This window comes from Melospiza georgiana, chromosome 10, assembly GCF_028018845.1.
Source record: "Melospiza georgiana isolate bMelGeo1 chromosome 10, bMelGeo1.pri, whole genome shotgun sequence".
NCBI lineage: Eukaryota > Metazoa > Chordata > Aves > Passeriformes > Passerellidae > Melospiza > Melospiza georgiana.
The window spans coordinates 24276516-24297405 of record NC_080439.1 but is presented as its reverse complement, the minus strand read 5'-3'; the positions used below and the strand labels follow the sequence as shown (position 1 = coordinate 24297405).

At 44.4% G+C, this 20890-nt stretch overlaps 1 protein-coding gene across 1 annotated transcript; it reads right to left on the bottom strand.

The window, feature by feature from the left end:
• Positions 1-6760: 6760 nt before the first annotated feature.
• Positions 6761-20431, bottom strand: PARL (presenilin associated rhomboid like). The gene is made up of 10 exons (XM_058030798.1): positions 20181-20431; positions 19874-20072; positions 18239-18379; positions 15728-15776; positions 14289-14384; positions 12787-12936; positions 12358-12428; positions 10881-10982; positions 8980-9077; positions 6761-7146 (listed from the first exon to the last, which is right to left on the bottom strand). The coding sequence occupies exons 1-10, from the start codon at positions 20429-20431 to the stop codon at positions 7029-7031; spliced, it is 1275 nt and encodes a 424-aa protein (XP_057886781.1). The 3' UTR covers positions 6761-7028.
• Positions 20432-20890: the final 459 nt, after the last annotated feature.

Here is a 20890-nt window from a genome sequence, read left to right as displayed (position 1 = left end):
TTTAAAATACTAACTATTGACCAAAATCCAAGCATCTATTATATATCTCAATATAGGACCTACATCCTTTACTGTTCACCTGAGACTGCAAATTACAGCTTTCCTTTTACACATTCAGGTTCAAACCAAACAGCCCTGGCACAAACCATTGAAACTGACAGAATTACATCAGGAATAAAGTCAGGCTTTTAAAATTTGACATTTTATGGCCAGTAGCCACTTATTACATAATGCTCCTCCACAATTCTCCATTCAGTGGGTTATTACCAAAGCTGAATCTCCCAAAGGGTCACCAAACTGTGAAATGCAATGCTGTTAAAGTGAAGAATGCAGATAAACTGATATGCCACCTATTGGAAAATCTATTAAAAGGCTAACAGGACAGGCATTTCATTTCAGAATATAATAATCCAATTACAGGTGGTTATCTGATAAGCAAGGGGTAATAACTTTACATTGAAAGAGGGCAGGTTTAAAGGGTTCACTAGATTAAATAGTGAAATAAATTTTTCCTAATGGAGGTGCTGAGGAACAGGTTGCCCAGAGAAGCTGTGGATTCTCCATCCCTGGAAGTGTCTAAGGCCAGGTTGGATGGGCTTGGAGCAACCTGGGATAGTGGAAGGTGTCCCTGCCCATGGGAGTGGGGTAGAATGAGATGATCTTTAAGGTCCCTTCCAACCCAACCCACACCATTCTGTGAAGCGTTATTAAGAAATTAATTATGCAATGGAAGTTGAGAAGGTAAGATTTAGTGCTTTGTTTCAGCTAAGCAGTTTCTATCCTAGTGTATTAGCACCTCACTTCAGTCCAGATTTACACCTGCTCCTCGGCTGAAGGAGGACTAGGAATGTGCATGTGGACTGGGGCAGAAGCTCTCCTTGAGTGTTTGGCCTCTCTTTGAAACACAATCATGGGACAAAAGGAAATTCCTTTGCACGTGATCCTGTTGTCCTAAATATCTGATTTAGCACTTGCCCCTGCTGCTACCAGTTTTGATTTCACCATCCCCCCTCCTCACATCAGCTGGGGCAGGGTGACTCAGAAATGTCAGGTAAAAACATTTTGATCCCAACACAGAACTCTTGTCCAATACTATACAAGCTGTTGGATGCTGTGTTTCATATGCTGTCTGAAAACTCCACAAATGTAATTCTACTTTTAGGAATATCCAGGGAGACATTTATGAATTTTCTCCTGCTCTTGGTTTTCTGGAACTGCTCTATTCTATGTTGTAATTTTAAAAAATACATTGTATCTGGTAAAGAGAAACAGACTTTCCAGCCCTGGGAGAAAACAGAACATGTGCTTTATCATGTTATCAGTGGCACAGTACAAATGATGCTCTGATCCTTGTTCCTAGGCCTGACTTAGCAAAATCCATTGAATAAATTGGATGTCTCTGCTCATCCTGTGCCTGACACTTCCTAGCACTGAGTTCAGCTCTGGCACTGCATGTCTCTGAGCCCACCTACAGCATCAGGGAGTGCTTGCAGCAGCTGCTCATCACAGCTTGTAGGATGAAATTGGCACAAAGGCTAACTCAGACAGGAAAACCAGAAGATGCTGGATGAGATTAAAAAGTTGTCTGCATTTAGAAGATTTGTCATGATTAAAAGCTTGGGAGGAGGAGGGGTGGAATACTGCAACGCTAAGACAAAAGCCATCAAATCAGAAAGCAAAACAGCTTGCTGCCAGGAATGGGGGCTGAAAGCTCAAACAGTTTTAACACTAAAATGAAATCCCAACAGAGCAGATCACTAAAGCAAATTATTCCTTAAACATGGCAAGGCCAAAGCAGACTTTAAAGCCACTGAAAAAGGATGAAGAATTGTGTCTCTACATGACTAACCACAACTTTTTACTTATTGCTGTTTTCCTACACAAACACTAGCTGTTGTCTCTGCCAAGTGTCCACATAATCACCACATTGTATTTTTATTCACAATAATCTCTTTGAAAAGGGAGGGGAAAGTCTTTCCATGTGGTTGGTTTTGTTTTCGGTAATTGGTTCTTTTTGTTGTTTTTTTTCTAAGGTTGGATTTTGGGCTTTTTCTGTCATTCTTCTAATTTCTTTTTCAGTCAAAGGTGTGACTAAATGCTGAGATACTGAGATGTGCTGATGCCACATTTTGCAAGAAGTGCATATTTGCTTGCCAGAAAGGTCTCTTATGTACTCCAGTGAGCTGTTGTAATTTCAGGGCATTCCTTGTCTCGGTGACTTGAGAATTGGTTTTCCTATTGGAGTAATTTTGGGCAGAAAAGATAGTTTGTCTTTCCCAGAAAATGCTACAGAAAGGCTCAGGTGCAAAATGGCATGAAACCCGCTGCTTGGTGAAGATTTTTGTGCAACCTTACACATGGCACACACCTCTAGAGTCTCTATAAATGAGGAAAATTGAACAGCCTTTAGAAGGGCAAATGCTCTTATGCCTAAAGTCATAGTGAAGCTTAGGTACGAGACCCTCAAACCACAGCCACTGGCTGGAAAGCTGATGACTTCCAAACCTCTGTGCCAGTCCCAGGGTGTTTCTCAGGTGCTTTGAGTCCCTTCCTGCAAGCTGAAAGAGTGCAGCAACACACTACAGGGAGGTCTAACACAGCACAAGTGGGACTTCCCTCTCTGCAGGTGATACAGGGTCAGGAGGTATTGGTGCTGTGTTGAACAACTTCATTGCAACTTTGGCTTATCCTACTAGGCCTGTACAATATAATGTTCTTCAGGTTAAATACACACTATTTCCTGCAGCATTACTCCCTGCTGCTTTCTGCCAGGATCTCTGAAAAACTCTCAGCAAATAATCATTGTTGAAGAGACTGGGTAAGTTGTTGAGTGGACAAGAGATAACACAAGGAAGAGAAACAGGGAGAAAAAAGGAGTGGACAAACACAATAGATGCAAAGCCAGCATGTGAAGTAGTCTGAGGCATGGCTTTTGAGCTTCTCTGGCATGAAATGCTCCGTTAGGACAAGCCTGCTCACAGGCCATCAGCTGCTGCTGCTAGATTCTCTGTGCCTGTGCTGTGCTGGGCTGTGCTGTGCTGTGTGTGCTGTGTGTGCTGTGTGTGCTGTGCTGTGCTGTGTGTGCGGTGCTGTGTGTGCTGTGTGTGCTGTGTGTGCTCTGTGTGTGTGCTGTGCTGTGCTGTGTGTGCTCTGTGTGTGCTGTGTGTGCTGTGCTGTGTGTGCTGTGTGTGCTGTGTGTGCTGTGTGTGCTGTGCTGTGTGTGCTGTGTGTGCTGTGTGTGTGTGCTGTGTGTGCTGTGTGTGCTGTGCTGTGTGTGCTGTGTGTGCTGTGTGTGCTGTGCTGTGTGTGCTGTGTGTGCTGTGTGTGCTGTGTGTGCTGTGTGTGCTGTGCTGTGTGTGCTGTGTGTGCTGTGTGTGCTGTGCTGTGTGTGCTGTGTGTGCTGTGCTGTGTGTGCTGTGCTGTGTGTGCTGTGCTGTGTGTGCTGTGCTGTGCTGTGTGTGCTGTGTGTGCTGTGCTGTGTGTGCTGTGTGTGCTGTGTGTGCTGTGTGTGCTGTGCTGTGCTGTGTGTGCTGTGTGTGCTGTGCTGTGTGTGCTGTGCTGTGTGTGCTGTGTGTGCTGTGCTGTGTGTGCTGTGCTGTGCTGTGTGTGCTGTGTGTGCTGTGTGTGCTGTGCTGTGTGTGCTGTGTTGTGTGTGTGCTGTGCTGTGTGTGCTGTGTGTGCTGTGTGTGCTGTGTGTGCTGTGTGTGCTGTGCTGTGTGTGCTCTGTGTGTGTGCTGTGTGTGCTGTGCTGTGTGTGCTGTGCTGTGCTGTGTGTGCTGTGCTGTGTGTGCTGTGTGTGCTGTGCTGTGTGTGCTGTGCTGTGTGTGCTGTGTGTGCTGTGTGTGCTGTGCTGTGCTGTGTGTGCTGTGCTGTGTGTGCTGTGTGTGCTGTGCTGTGTGTGCTGTGCTGTGTGTGCTGTGCTGTGCTGTGCTGTGTGTGCTGTGTGTGCTGTGCTGTGTGTGCTGTGCTGTGTGTGCTGTGTGTGCTGTGTGTGCTGTGCTGTGTGTGCTCTGTGTGTGTGCTGTGTGTGCTGTGCTGTGTGTGCTGTGCTGTGCTGTGTGTGCTGTGCTGTGTGTGCTGTGTGTGCTGTGCTGTGTGTGCTGTGCTGTGTGTGCTGTGTGTGCTGTGTGTGCTGTGCTGTGCTGTGTGTGCTGTGTGTGCTGTGTTGTGTGTGCTGTGCTGTGCTGTGTGTGCTGTGCTGTGTGTGCTGTGTGTGCTGTGCTGTGTGTGTGCTGTGTGTGCTGTGCTGTGTGTGCTGTGTGTGCTGTGTGTGCTGTGCTGTGTGTGTGCTGTGTGTGCTGTGCTGTGTGTGCTGTGCTGTGTGTGCTGTGCTGTGTGTGCTGTGTGTGCTGTGTGTGCTGTGCTGTGCTGTGTGTGCTGTGCTGTGTGTGCAGTGTGTGCTGTGTGTGCTGTGTGTGCTGTGCCGTGCTGTGCTGTGTGTGCTGTGTGTGCTGTGCTGTGTGTGCTGTGCTGTGTGTGCTGTGTGTGCTGTGCTGTGTGTGCTGTGCTGTGTGTGCTGTGCTGTGTGTGCTGTGTGTGCTCTGTGTGTGTGCTGTGCTGTGCTGTGTGTGCTCTGTGTGTGCTGTGTGTGCTGTGCTGTGTGTGCTGTGTGTGCTGTGTGTGCTGTGTGTGCTGTGCTGTGTGTGTGCTGTGTGTGCTGTGCTGTGTGCTGTGTGTGCTGTGTGTGCTGTGCTGTGTGTGCTGTGCTGTGTGTGCTGTGTGTGCTGTGTGTGCTGGGCTGTGCTGTGTGTGCTGTGTGTGCTGTGCCGTGCTGTGCTGTGTGTGCTGTGTGTGCTGTGCTGTGTGTGCTGTGTGTGCTGTGTGTGCTGTGCTGTGTGTGTGTGTGCTGTGCTGTGTGTGCTGTGTGTGCTGTGTGTGCTGTGCTGTGTGTGCTGTGCTGTGTGTGCTGTGCTGTGTGTGCTGTGTGTGCTGTGTGTGCTGGGCTGTGTGTGCTGGGCTGTGTGTGCTGTGTGTGCTGTGCTGTGCTGTGTGTGCTGTGCTGTGTGTGCTGTGTGTGCTGTGTGTGCTGTGCTGTGCTGTGTGTGCTGTGTGTGCTGTGTGTGCTGTGCTGTGTGTGCTGTGTGTGCTGTGCTGTGCTGTGTGTGCTGTGCTGTGTGTGCTGTGTGTGCTGTGTGTGCTGTGCTGTGCTGTGTGTGCTGTGTGTGCTGTGTGTGCTGTGTGTGCTGTGCTGTGCTGTGTGTGCTGTGCTGTGTGTGCTGTGCTGTGTGTGCTGTGTGTGCTGTGCTGTGTGTGCTGTGTGTGCTGTGCTGTGTGTGCTGTGTGTGTGCTGTGCTGTGTGTGCTGAGCTGTGTGTTCTGGGCTGTGCTGTGCTGTGTGTGCTGTGTGTGCTGTGCTGTGTGTGCTGTGCTGTGTGTGCTGTACTGTGCTGTGTGTGCTGTGCTGTGTGTGCTGTGTGTGCCGTGCATTCCGCTGCCCTCTCCCTGCTGCAGGCAGGGCTGCACTGTGCCTGAAGCTCTGACAATGGCCATGCTTGGCCAAAATACCCCAGCACAGAGCAGGAAAGGGGAGTGATAGACTGGAGACTGAAAGCCAGAAAACTCCAGGAGCAGAGCAGAGGAATATTAGCTACTCCAGCTCCTTCATTTTTAAGTGTTTACGTCACCAGGCACATGAAGTTACACATCCTCAAGTGCCTCCTTTTTCTGATGAAGAGAAAAAAATTAAACAAGCACTGGCCTGGGACAGGGAGTTTACACCAATTTTGTACTCCATCATTTATTAAAGCTGGTGCCACTTAGCATTATGTATTCCCTTTCCCCACAGAAATTTATTTTATGTGAGGCACTGCTATAAAGTAAGAACACCTACATAGTTGCTTCTTACAAATGAACATGTTCTTTGGCAGGTCAGTCCATGTGGAAGGACTAACTCAGCTGACAGGAAACAGTTAAAGGGCTTGAAGCCACCAGCTTGTGTCTGGGAAAATTCCTCAGCCTTTGGCAATGGGTTCAGTATCAGCCCTGCATGACAGGCACAGAGTAGGAGCACACCCCAAATCCAATTTTCACTTGTAAATAGGAACACTGGTCATGGTATTACCCTCAGGTTTACTTTAGCAGCTACTTCTGTTTACAGCATTGCTGATTTCAGGCACCTCATCTATTTTTGCTGAAGCTGCTTATTTTCTAAAACTGGCAGATTCTGAACCATATGTTACAGGTTTAAAGTTCTTAGAAAAAAACTTAAAGAAAACTAACAATACAGCACAGCTTAAAGAATATCCCTCTACCCCACCCCCAAATCAAAGTAGTGAAAGAATACAGAAAGGAGTGTAAGTCATGGCAGAATATCAAAAACCACAGTATGTCATTCTTCCCCTGCATGTCATTATGAAAAGGATATATCATTGTAGTAAAATCTAATAAGATCTAAAAGCCTTCTGGAACTCAACAGAAAAGAAAACCACAAGTTGAATAAACCACAGGTGACAAAGCTGGACCATCAAACCAGTACATAAGCCTTGGCAAACAATCCACTCTTGCTACATGTATTTCAAGTTTCAAATCAAACAAGACCACTGCCTCACTTCATCCAATATTTTCAACAACAAAAACCACTGAACTTCACCATATTAGCCTTATTTGAGTCCCACTTTCCCTTCTAGGAAAGCACCTTGTATTGTCTGGCAGACATTAGGGGTCTGTGATCCATTAAATTCCTCAGTTCTGAAAATGTTTATCTTGCTAATATTAACCAGTTGCATCCCATTTTCATTTTCTTTAACAGAGATCTAGGTCACTTAATTGAAAAACATGTTTTATTCCACCTTTGAAAAGGTAATGTGGACTGTTACTTCAGAAAGCAATAGGATAAAAACCTTTATTGTTCCACCTTTGAAAGAGTTCATTTTCTATGGGTATGAATTTTTGTAACATAATTTTGTTACATTAGAAACTTCAGCTCCTTAGAGGCTTAATGTGGAGTAGCAAAAACACCTTCAAAACCAATTCAATCCCATGTCTTCAAGTAAGATACCACTTGGGCACGAGGAATCTCTAGGATTAGAATCAGTTAGATCTTCCACCTCCTCCCTTTCCTGTGTTCTTTGTCCTCATTTCATGCCAAGCTTTCACCAGTGGTTCTCTGTTCTTCCAGATGAGCTCGTGGCCATAAGTCACATACCACCTGGGAAAGAAAGCCATGGTTAAAGTTAACTGTGACTTCCCTCTGCATCTGAGGGAAAACAGGCTGAGCCTGAAACCCAGGAAATACTCAGTGTAAGAGACAAGATAAACTAAGGCACAAAGAACAATATGCCTGCAAAGCAGCAGGTAAGCCACTCATTCTCTTGACTGCAAACAGTTAACTTTGTTGTTCTTGTTTGTCTCAGTCCTGAGAATGAACAGTTTTCCTGCCTTTAATTTCAAGCTGTTGTGATTTCCACTTAGAAAGGCATAAAAAATATCTCCATATGACTATTAAAACAGTTGTGTTGCTTGTGCTGATCCTTACTGACAACACCAAGGAAAAGTGTTCTTCTTCTCCTATATAAATACAACTGCCCCATAAAGAACAACCACGTTCCATTCAAAATGAATTTTCTCCTATATAAATACAACTGCCCCATAAAGAACAACCACGTTCCATTCAAAATGAATTTTCTTCTATTTGCACCTAAAGATGAATCTATCAAAGTGTTCTAGCTTTGTTTATATTCCCAGACAATTATATATGCTAATACACGAATATCAACAGAAGTGATTAGCAATGGAGGTTATGGAGGAGAGGCATGAGGGGAAGCAACCACATGGAAAGAGGTTGAAGGTTCTCTGCCAAGCCCAACTCCACACCTGAATCCTGAGGAACAAAAGCACTTTTCTGTGAGCCAGCAGCCAGTGAACTGGCCATCCCTTTAAATCAGACAGCTGATTTCTAAAGTGGGAGGCAATGTATAGAAAATACTTTTGCCATTCAACATAGGCCCTAAATAAGGCCCTTTCTCTTTTAGGATGAAGTGATCAAAATCATCACTTAGTAGAACAAACAGGTATAAATATGTAGGTGAGGAAAGCAAGAAACTTGCCAACTCCAGACCATTTCTACTGCAACTGCTATTCTCTTTTAATATGTGAATCTGCCTTACCAATGCAGACTGTTCCTCCTCACAATGAACAAGCTGATTCAGATCCACCAGGACAGAAAGTTCTGAATCAGCAAGACTACATCAGATGCATTTGTGATAGCAGAGACAGGGAGAAAAGGAGGCTGTACAGCACAGAGCCTACTGACACCAAAGCCAAGAAATAGGGAATTACAAGTTGGTTTGCCTTTAAGTGTGGCCTAGTGAAATCTCAGGTAGCCTTTTCAAATGCCTACATAAAATATTAAAAATGCACCTAGCAACAGGTCTGCAATTGGGTAGAAAGGGAAAAATTCAATGTAGTTCAAACATGGAACAATACAGAACTGTTTCCTACAAACTTGTTTCTAGTAGTTCTTACTAATTAGGAAGAACTAATTTACTAATTTGTCCCCACAAAGGCAATACAGCAACACTGAGAAAACTGCACTAGAGGCTGCTCAAAGGAATTTGGCCTGAGCTTTTATTAACTCTGTAGCTCTCTGTAAATTTGCAATTAGAGGAAAAACACTGACACAAAGACATCTTTAGCTCTCTAAAGTTATTTTAATTTGTCTATTCTGTGCTTTGTGGGAATCTTCTCTGCCCTGTGACTCTCCTCAATGTGCTGGCAAGTGCAGGACAGAAACAGCCAGCCCAGGTTACAGGACCACCTGACATTTAATCCATGATTCTGTGGCAGTTCAGCTCAATCCTTTCAGCTCATCAGTTAACAATGTTTTCCACAAAAATTTACAGCACTAAAAGGGTAACACTGAGTTGTACTCATTGCTAGTTAAGACAACTTTACAGAAAAAACCCCACACTTCAGCAACAGGAAGAGAGAAAAATACAGGAATCATTTAAATACAAAACAGAATTAGTAAATACAGACTTACATTCCAAAGAGAGCTCCTCCAAGGTGTGCAGCATGGTCAAAAAGTCTCCAGCCTAAAACAAGCCCTGCAGTGTCAAATGCAATTATGGCTTTTAAAGCCTAAAAGGAGAGAACATGGAATGGACAGGATCAGTCACAGCACAAAATGGCCACTGATAACAGTTTTCTATTCTAGCACAGAGCAAAAATTTGGAATCAAAAACATCCTATAGATTTTATATCAAAGAAATTACTGTAAAATAGTTGTTTTAAAACAAGAGACTCAGTCTCCAACTGTATTGTGTGGTCAAAATACAGATGTGAGCAGCTACAGAATAGTGCAGGGTGGGAATGTGTCCTTTCTGAACACTCAGTCTCTTCCAATCTTCATTTTTAAAGCTACAAATACATTCCAAACTTGGGTCAGGAGGAAACAAAAAATACTTGAAGGAGCACATGCTATAAAAGACACCACAAAATATGTAATTGCAACATTCTCATTCTCTAATTCTGATGTAGCTTAGATTTATGTGCATCTGTGCTCCTGAACACAACTCTCTAGTGGATGGAATATGTGAGGCAGCATCCCTGTTATCTTATCTGATAGAAACATTGGTTGGAAGGCAGAAAATCAGGAAGGCAGTGAACAACTCCACAGCAGAGCAGCAGGAGCTGCTGCTGTACCATCTTCAGGAGGCAAAGGCACCAGAACTGTCAACAGCAAGACTTTACTAAATGCCTCATTTCATAAAGACTGACAGATTTAATGCTAGGATGAAATGGTACTTTAGGCAGGACTTTTCCTTAAGCATGAGTGTTAGAATAGAAGCTCCATTGTTACACTGGCTTGTTTCATTTGAAAGCTCATCACAGTATAGGTAAGGGAGATTAAAGGACTATGTAAAGTTTAGATAAACAATTATACAATTACATAGTTGGGCCAAAATCATTCCAATGTTTCTACTGCAACAGCTGATATTGCTCCTGTTTTGCAGTGAGCACTTGCCCATGGCAATGCTTTTTTCTGGGCAATGCTTTCTGTGGCTCTGCCTGTATTTCCACCCTGGCCACCTTTTAAAGAAAGATGCAGGTAAAGGGTAGCATGCAAAAACCCCAGGTCAACCCAAGCAGAAGTGCAAGAAAACATGAAGGCTACATCTAAGAATGTTTGTTCAAATCTATAAGCTTCACTTACAAAGAGTATTAAATCTCATGATCTTGGAATGACCTGGCTTAACTGCTTTAAGCAGTAAAACACCTTTTAAGTAGTGGACCAAACATGATTAACTTATTAAAGTAAGTTGAGATATACATGAGAAGCTTTTCTTAAATGTGGCAGTGGATGTGCATAAAACAACTTAATGAAACAAAAAAAAAAAAAGGGAGTCCTAGTACTACACACAAAGACAAGTCTTAGGAGCTTACTTCTAATTCCAAATGTGTTCCTGAAAGTATCAAAAGATGATATGAGAAGGCAAATGTTCCTCCAGGGCTGGAATATAATCTCAAGAAGTGAAATTCTGTGTTTCTCATCTTGATAAATTTTTCTTTAAAGACCACATACCAGTTTTACAGCAGCCTGTTTCAAATGCTACTATAAAAATATCACCCATCAGAAAGAACAGGATGTGTATCTAGGTTTCCTCAGACAGGTGAACCTGACTCCCTCCCAGCTTCTTTCACTTCTTGGGATTAGATCTGAAACAGACCCATGGAGGATGGTATTTAGGATAATTCTGAATTCACCACACTGCTGTAATGCCTCTGCTAGGCTGCACCAATTCAGTTTACCTGTGACTTCTATGAGCCCTCTTCTCTTTCAAAATACATTTAACAGCTTAGAAACACAGAGGAAGAGGATACTGAGGAGAAAGGGGGAAATGTTTTGAGAGTAGCATTTCTTTGAAGTCCAAAGGCACTTACACTTCCTGCTGTAAATGTGAACATTGGAAGGAGGATGATGGCCAGTTTTGCTTCTGGCATCTTGGTGCACACGGCTGCAAGGACAGTCATTATAGCTCCTGACTGCAAACACAGGAAAATACATCAAAGCAAGCTAACATGTTACATAAGGGATAATAGATTTTTCTGCATGTGAACCTGTTTTCCTTTTAGCTTTTATTTTCAAATGCAGCCCTGTGGCAAAACTCAAAGTACATCCATCTTCTGTCATCACAGAAAAGTTCCAAATAAAAATAAAACAACACACCACTATTTAATTTCAATATCTGGAATTATAAATACTGGGGAAAAACATCCTTCAAATCCTCTAACATAATTAAGAAATACCCAATCCTAAATTTAAGATAATGATTTCTGGAAATGTGCTGTTTCTCAAGTAAACCCTAGAAATCTAATATTTATTAATCAAGCATAGACATATCTGATGAAGCAAAATCATTCTGAAGCTTGTACAAAACCAAGGAAAAGAATACATGGACAGGAACAAAAATCTTCTGTCAATGAAACAAGTAACTCCCTGGACTGTACACTAAATTGACCATGGGGTTTTGTATCCCTGAAATAATCTCAATGGAAAGGCTCTGAATGCAGCAAACTAATGCAATGTGTGGTAATTTCAGTAAGTTCAGACCAGTAAGACTAAGGGAAAGTAATTTACTCCTGATATAATTAGTTCATGAGACAAAGGGACAATACACATACAGCATTTCCAAAAGTTCTAACTTCAGCACAGCTAAAGAGTTTTTTTCATTCTAACAGAATAATGAGAATCTGACTTTGGGCTTTTATCAAAATTATTCAGTTTAGTAAGTTAAGCCTTTAAAACCTGGCAAATGCCTAGGTTAACCTCAAATTTAATGCAAGTTAAGTGTTTTAAAATGTTCTACTACTAAAAACACTTGGAAAGAACTGGCAGCTACAGAAGCTCCTCAGCCTGCCTCATATTGTTCATCGTGTGAGACTTTTGGCAGGAGTGCTGCCCTTCCTGCACAGCATGCCCTACAACCTCCACTGGGATCACATGCTGAGTTTGATTGTCTGATTACATTATCTCTTTCCAAAGTATTCTATTTTTAATTAGAGAAGACTGCTACACAATTACAAAATACCATTTTTGCAATAAAAAGTTACATAACTGATCTGCTCAGGGACAAGAGCTCCTGCTGTTCAGGACTCATTTCCAACCCTCAGCATTAAGTGGTGCTAGTTCTGGGCAGCTGCTGCAGCAGAGGGAACATTTCTGAAGAACAGACAAGCTGTTGCACAGGAGAACCAGTTCAGGAGAACCGTTTGTACCTGGTTACTTGACTGTGGTAAACCTTTCTAGTGTCCATTACCCCAAACATATTCTTGGCTTTTAAAGAGGTGAAAGAATAGAGCAGGCTTTCAAACTGGCTTCCAAGATCATGATGAGTCTCTCATATTCCAAGGTACTTACAGCTCCAAGGGATGGTTCAAACCTTCCCGTGGCCATTTTAGCAACATAACTGACAAAAGTGGAGATAACCCCTGAAAAAGAGAAATTACTACTGGAAATCATGGCAGCAATGCAGACCAGCATCAGAAAATACAAATTAACTGTCATCTCTTGTCACAAAAATTCCAAGAGACTATATTAACAGCTGTTTGATTTTGGTAGTAAAGCAGGAATTAAAACCAGATACAGTTTTATATTTCAAAGCCCAGTATCTTAAACCCACCAAAAATCTGTATGACAGCAAAGTAGTACTGCCTTTAGTATAAAGCAATGTGTGGGACTGAACAATGGCCATCTGTCCTCATATATCTATTAACCAAGCACACATTTTACTTTTTGAACACATATTTATATTTTTTAAGTGTTGTAAATCTATATATTTAACCTTACCAGCAGAAAGGTACACTGCAATGAACTGCTCACAGCCCAGAAGAGAGACAATGCTGCTGGAAAAGCTCCACAGAACATACATATTTGCTGCCATGTGGAAGAGAGAGAAGTGACTGAATGTAGAGAGCAGCATGGGAGAACACAGGGCTCCTACAAAAGAGACAAGCAATGCATATGAAGTCAGCATTTTAATTTGCTTCAACTTACACATCATATAGACTAGAAATGCATCAAGAAACACTATAGGATAATTATGTCTAGATTCTCAAATACAAGCTAGGATGTAAAGCCAGCAATGGAACAAATTTCCAATTCTAAGCAATGCCTTTTGCAAAGCAAGAACATATACCCCAAAGTTGTAATAACAGTCTTAGTTACCTACTGGGGACTGTTTCATAGAAAACATTATGACCTATGTTCTATGCTTTGAAAAAGAAAAAAGTATTTCATTTATATATGTATATGATGAAGGATTTTTAGTACCTGAGCAGCCATATAAAATGAATTTGCAACATAGATGACCTCAGAGAAAAACAGTTTTCCTTTCTGCAAAAGCTACTAGCTCTCCTCACTGAAATGGCAGCCTTGAAAGTGCAAACAAGCCAATTAGCAGGTTTGAAGGTCAACATTATTTAAAACAGGAGTGTTTGGGGTGACAGGCTCAGATCTGGATAGCAGATATCTTTAGCTTTGGAGTGTGTGGGGGAACTGGCTGAGTTTCCACTTTTTCAGCAGAAATTAAGATGTAGCAGGAAGTACCTTCCAAACAAGTTTGTCTCCTTGTCCTTTTAATTCTTTTCTCTGCTGTAAAAACGAAACCTCATTTTTAAAATATTACTAAATTTTTTTCTAGGTTAATATCTTCAGCACATTTCACACACAGTGAAAGCCAAGTTGGTGCTTGGGTTTGTTTGGGTTTTCCCAATGTGATTGAAAGCACAGCTTTGAAGCAAGGACTGTACACAACCTACAGACTAATCCTTGTCTACTGATGAAAGCATGCAAGCACATGACTGATGATGGCTCTGTCTGCATCCCACAGAACATTAAAGGGGGGAAATAATCACATTTGAGTCTAGTTTATGAATGGCATCATGTAGTACAGCAATAGTCCTCCTTCACTGAGTGCCTTGATTTGCACTCTGTCCCAGAAAGCAGTTTGGCTGCTGTCACTGGGAAAAGCCCCTCTCACCTTTATTCAGGCAGGAGTTGCATCCCACTGAAGGCAGGAAAAGGCCAGATAGCAGGCGACAGTTCTGATGTTACAATATTTAGAACAGCACCAGTTGTGTTTGTTTTAAAAAATCAGATCCATTACTCTTAACATTGTTCCCCTCAAAGCACTTCCTGCCTAGATGGAATAATGTGTTTGAGCAGGACTGAGACTGCTTGTGGGTGATGGAGCTCCAAGTAAGCCACATGCCACCTGAGCCTTCTGCAGCATCATCAGAGTTCTATTACACCTCTGTGTAGGAAAAGCACCTGAATTACTGTTCACTTACTGGAGGATGGATTTGAGGTGAAATATGTAAACATAAACCGTCGCATGCCAGGCAGTCTCCACAAACAGAACACAAAGACATTTGCAGCTATGATACCTAACAAGAGGGGAAAAGAAAGTATAAAAGCAAATTACCAATGGAATACACCATAATGCTTACTGAAAGCAAGTATTTAAAAAGACAGCTTGTAGAATTGTACTTTTTCTTTACAATTCTGTTAAAAGCAATATCCACTTCTTACTTTGTACGCAGTTTAGAAAAAGCAATGAAAAACACTGAAAGCTACATTTATATAGAGGAAGTCTTTCAGAAATATGACATTTAATTGCAACTGTTCTGACACAGAGTGTAACGAATCCAACAGTCCACAAAGATCTGTGCTGAGAAGGTGCAAGCTATGGTTTCAAACTGCTACATTCTATTGCAGAATCAATGAAAAAGGAGCCAGCTAAGAGGTCCCATTTCCTGCCCCTCTTGCTATTTATTTCTAAATGCCACTGATATACTGCACAGTTGCATTTAACTGCACAAGAGGAGAGCACTGGGGGAACCATACAAATACACACTACATATCCTGTCCCTTTCTGGGGGCGAGTTTTGGTTTTAAGAAAACTGCAAAGTTGAATTGGCTTTGTGACCTTTGGGAGACAGCAAATACAGCTTTTTACTTCACAGATGTTATTGCTATCTTACTTTACTTTGAATAGGAGTGTAAATTATTGGAAACATAATCAAAATGTATTACTTCTTGTTTAAAGTGCCTTCTCTATTTCTGTCCAAGCATTTAGGGATTTAAAATGTTTTATAATAACAGGAAACATGAAAGGTGAAACAACTTAAATGGCATTTAAGTAACCTTACACTAACAACCTGCTAATAGAGATTCAGTAAATACTTAATATAGAATATATAGCAGGAGACAGGGCTCAGCTATTGGATTTGAATCAAGCTCCTATCAATTTTCTTGGACACATTACATTTATCTCAGGGATTTGGCATTAGGCTAACCAATCAGAACTACATTATAACCAAAGGAAAGCTCAAAGGCTAAATTTTTGCTACTTTTCATATGTCATACTGCAAATATGTAACTCTTAGGGAATTTTTAATTCCCACATTTCAGTGGAATATATCCACCTATTTCTTCTAAGAGCATTTGCTGTTTCTCATAATTCGTGAGCAAAATATTGCTGGGGGTGGATTCTACTTAATCCTCCACACTCTCTCACACAGATGCACGGGAACTTTTTTAAGGCATACAAAAAATAGTTTGTGAGAAGGAGCAGTAGCAGAAATAGTGTATGTGCAGGTGTAAATTTCCACATGCTTTGTGCCCAACAACCTAAACACGGTATGAAAGCCATCTGTTTTAGTATACTGTACCTGTTTGCCATATTTCTCTTCCTGTGAATGTCTAATACTTGTAAGCTAACACAAACCTGTCACAGTCCGCTGGCCCTCAGTCAGGTTATTCCACCAGCTGTTAACCTGGAACAGAAGTGTTGTCCATCAATGCCACCTTGAAGCACTTGCAATTTCAGAAACAGCCAGGTAAAGCTCATACATTTTTAAGAATGGAAGGCATTTGTTTGAAATCTGTGAAGTAAATTGGTTTCAATTTTTTTACTTCTGATTGCTTTAGCTTTTCAAGTTGACATTTCCTTACTGAAGAAAAGCTATCTACCCTCCTTTTCATAAAATACCCAATATGGATGAAGAGTTTCCCCAGAAAGAATGGGGCTATATCCTTCTGCACAACTCCAGTGGGTTTACCCTGCTTGCATTAAACAAAGATCTAGCCCATAATGCTGACTTTAGCAGATTAGCCAAAGTTAGCATAAATCCTGCCTCGACTAAGCCTCACCCTAATGCTGTCTAACATCACACCACCCACCTTTGAGTGATGCCACTTTTGTGCCAGGATCACTTTTGCAGAGGTGGCTCACAAGATGTGGAATCCATTCCCCCTTGCGTCCAGCTCACCCAGCCCTCCTCCAAGCTTAAAACCCCTGAAAAAGTTTATTTTGAGTGCAGTCAGGCCACAGACAAATTGCACCCCCCTTTCCCTTCCTCAGCTTTTGTAATCCTTTTGGACATATATTTTTTGCTACCTCAATGACCTTCCAACCATATTGATGGGGACAATGTCATAAAAATTATCTGCAGGTTGGAGGCAGGGGATGCAATGCTGTATGAAAGAAAGTATTCACTGTTTGATATTAAAGTAACAACTTCATTGCATTTTTTGTTTATTATCTGGCAGAGGATAGTCTTCAGTATAAGAACACAGAACAGATATGATTTTTCTAAAATACAAGGATTATATGCCCTCAGAAATAACAGTGGAATCCTGAACTCTTAGAAATAGAACTTACCCGTTGAAGATGGGGATTGGGAGTTTAAGCCTATTAACAACAGTGCAGTTTAGTTTTCTTTTTTGGATAGCTAATCACCACATCTTCCCCTTCAGATTTTGAAGGAAAACAAAAGTGTAAAAACATAATTATTTTAAAATATTAAGTGCTGACCATAATCTCCCCTGCAGTTCATATACACTAAGCAAGAAAGTCTGCTGGGATAAAGGTAATTTTCCTTCTAGCAGCTTATACGGGGCTCTGTGTTTTGGATTTTTGACCAAGACAGTACTGGGAACACACTAATGTTCTACATTCTGGTGAATGTAGAACATCATCAACACAACATCTGCACAACATCAAGATATTTTGCATTTCTCACTCTGCAGCAGCAGGTTGCAACAAGTTGGAAGGGGACACAACCAAGCAGGTGATCTGAACTAACCAGAGATATTCCCTACCAAATAGGGAATTGGCATCTCCCCAAAAGAGGGGATTTCAGGAGCTTTAACATATTTTTCTCATGAACTGGTTGGGCACTGGTCTTTCCACAAGAGATTGTGAGTGACTACCTATGCATCACTTGTTTCCTTCTCTCTTCTCACACTTACTAAACAATTTTTTGGTGATTGTTTTATCTTCACCCCCAAAAGTTTTCTTGCTTTTCTTCTTCTCCCAGCCCACTGGGGGTTTGTAGGGGCCATGAGCAAGGAGCCACATGGAGCTCTGCTGTCCACCAGGGTTATCCCATGTGCCCATTTCCACAGCAGTGCTGGTGTGCACCATGCTGTGTGTCCCAGGATCCCAAACCTCCAGCTCCATGCTCAGCCCTACTTCCCTTGGAAGGAGACCTGAATGAGCACCAAGCCTGGTCTATCACAAACCAGTAGTAACCTTGAAACAAATGCAAACATACATGAATGTTGAGGTTAGGTTTAAGTATACTTAATTAAAAACTAAATGACTGATATTTTTGGGATGCCAACTAAATTTATGACAAATCTTGCAGCACTTATTTTGTTCTTGCTGCCCAAACTTAAAAGTACTTGTGTGTCAGCTCTTAAAGTAAAAAAGCTCTCTAAAACCTTGTATTTTTAAGGGTTTAGAAGGTGAAAATATGCATTTCAGAAGTCACAGAACTGAAAAGCCTTAAGCATAAGACTGAGAATTTAATCTAGTTCTGTTCCCTGAGAATTCATGTTCACTTTTGAGAGCACTTAAAATGAAGCAAGAACATTTGTTGGGGGTTTTTTTATGGTGCAAAAGCAAAAGGTACCTAGTTTAGATGAACAAATTCCTACTTCTGACCTCTCCTTCCTGCAGTTCTGGGTGAAGATGGTATTCTTCTCCATTTTTCCACTATAACCTTCACAGTGATATCGAGCTACAGTTTTCTAGAACTAATTTTATCAGTCTTCCTTGCACGTCAACTTATCCACTGTAACTTTTTGAGAAGCCAATATTCCTGCAAGTTCCAAATCAGAACAACCAGGACAAGGCTGTGTTGTACAAACCACGCTCCCAGCAGAGGAGAGCTGAAGCCGTGCCTCGCAGGGCTCAGCCCCTGTGTGAGCAGCCGGGCCTGGTTTTGTGTACCTGCTTTCTGAAGTCTCCTCTCTTCTGCGGCCGCATTTTATCCATCCAGTCTGCCCGAGCCTCCTCAAAGTAGGTCTGGACGCGCGACTTGAGCGACTCATACTGCCAGATGGCGGCGGAGCCGAAGGCCGAGCCTGTGAACTGGGGATACCGGGCACGGGTCAGTGAATGGGGATACCGGGCACGGGTCAGGGAATGGGGATACCGGGAATGGCTCAGTGAATGGGGATACCGGGCACGGGTCAGTGAATGGGGATACCGGGAATGGCTCAGTGAATGGGGATACCGGGCACGGGTCAGTGAATGGGGATACCGGGAATGGCTCAGTGAATGGGGATACCGGGAATGGCTCAGTGAATGGGGATACCGGGCACGGGTCAGGGAATGGGGATACCAGGAATGGCTCAGTGAATGGGGATACCGGGCACGGCTCAGTGAATGGGGATACCAGGAATGGCTCAGTGAACTGGGAATACCGGGCACGGGTCAGTGAATGGGGATACCGGGCACGGGTCAGTGAATGGGGATACCGGGAATGGCTCAGTGAGTGGGGATACCGGGCACGGGTCAGTGAATGGGGATACCGGGAATGGCTCAGGGAACAGGGGATACCAGGCACAGCTCAGTGAGTGGGGATACCGGGAATGGCTCAGTGAATGGGGATACCAGGAATGGCTCAGTGAATGGGGATACCGGGCACGGCTCAGTGAATGGGGATACCGGGCACGGCTCAGTGAATGGGGATACCGGGCACGGCTCAGTGAATGGGGATACTGGGCATGGCTCCGTGTACTGGGGATACCAGGAACGGCTCAGTGAATGGGGATACCGGGCACAGCTCAGTGAATGGGGATACCAGGAACGGCTCAGTGAATGGGGATACCGGGCACTGCTCAGTGAATGGGGATACTGGAAAAGGCCAAGCAAACTGGGGATACTGGATAAAGCTAAGCAAACTGGGGATACCGGGCACTGCTCAGTGCCTGCCCCAGGCCCCGGCCAGGGCATCCCAGGCAATGCCACTCCCGATCACGGCAGCGGAACCTGTGGCAGAGCTGACCTCGGGACTCACAGCACAGCACAGCCCTTAAGGATGGAAAACACCTTGAAGAGCATGAGTCCAAATGTCAGCACCACCACTGAGTTCACCATGTCCTCGAGTGCATCCACGTGTTTTCTGAACACTTCCCAGGGATGGGACTCCACCACTGCTCTCAGCAGCCTGTTTCAATGCTTTGCAACCCCTTCTGTTGTTTTTTTTTTTTTCCTAACATCTAATCTAAATTTCTCCTTGTGCATCTTCAGGCCATTTCCTCAGGTTTACTGGATGTTCAGTGTCATGAGATGATGCTTTATAAAAAAGGCTCACAAACAAAACTGGTCAATGAAATTACTAAGTTCACCGAAATGGAATGAAACTGGGATAGCTTTACGGTATTTCTATTGATTGAGCTGAAGTTACATTGTATTAGCTGATTATAACGCTACAGTATTTAGCCAAGAACCTTGCGTTAACTTTGAGGGTCTGAGCAGCGAAGCCCAGAGAGGAAGCATTCCCCTGACACCGATGGAAGATGCTCCTTACCGACCCGCTCCTCCCAGCCGTGCACAGCACCCGGCCCAGGAGCCACTTACCCCTACGGCGAACAGGAGCGGCTTCACCAGGCGGCGCGGCGAGGGGCGGCCGGCGGCGGCGGTGGGTGACGGCGGGCAGAGGCTGCGGCGGGGCAGCGGCGGGCCGGGCCGCGCCTCGGCGGCGGCTGCCGGGGGCTCCTCGGGCCGCGGCCGCGCCCGGCGGAAACCCCGCCGCGGCTGCAGCAGCAGCAGCGCCAGCCTGCGGGGGAAACATGCGAACCGTCAGCACCGCCCGCCCCAGCCGCCCGTGCCCTCCCTCACCCTCCCCGTCCCTGGCCGTGCCGGCGGCACCTGTGCGGCCGCGGACCCCCGGCGCGGGCCCAGCACCGCCACGCCATGTTGGCGCCTGCCCGAGCGCTTCCGGGGCAAGCGGGCGACATCTTCCCGCCGATGGCGGGCCAGCCGCTCGGTCACCGCATGGCAAAGGGCGGGCGCGGTTCCCTGCGGCTCCCGGGCCGCTCCGCACGGCGGGTGGATGGGCGCCCACGCAGCTCCCGGTGCCGCCGCCGAGGCTCGGCGGGCAGCGCCGCCGGCTCGGAGCCTCCCCGGGGCCGCCATGTCGGGTGGGTGGTGCCCGCTCCGCCGCCATGATGAGCGTGGCAGCGCCCTCACCGCCGCGGCCCCTTGGTGGGCAGCGCTGGCGCCGTGAGCTCGGGGCTGCCGTGATTTCGCGGAATCAAATATGCTGATTTGGACGGGACCCACAAGGATCATCGAATCCAGCTACTGGCTCCGCACAGGGCCATCCCAAAGAATCCCACCGTGTACCCCTGAGTGTTGTCCAAATGCTCCTTGAACTTTGTCAGGCGTGGTTATGTGGCCACTTCTTTGGGGAGCCTATTCCAGTGCCCAGCCACCCTCTGAATGAAGAGCCTTTCTCTAATAGCCAACCTAAATCTGCCTCGACACAATTTCAGGCCATTCTCTCAGGTCCTGTCACCGGCCACCACAGCTCAGTGCCTGTCCCTCCTCTTCCCCTCACGAGGAAGTTGCCATGAGGTCTCCAGGCTGAACAGA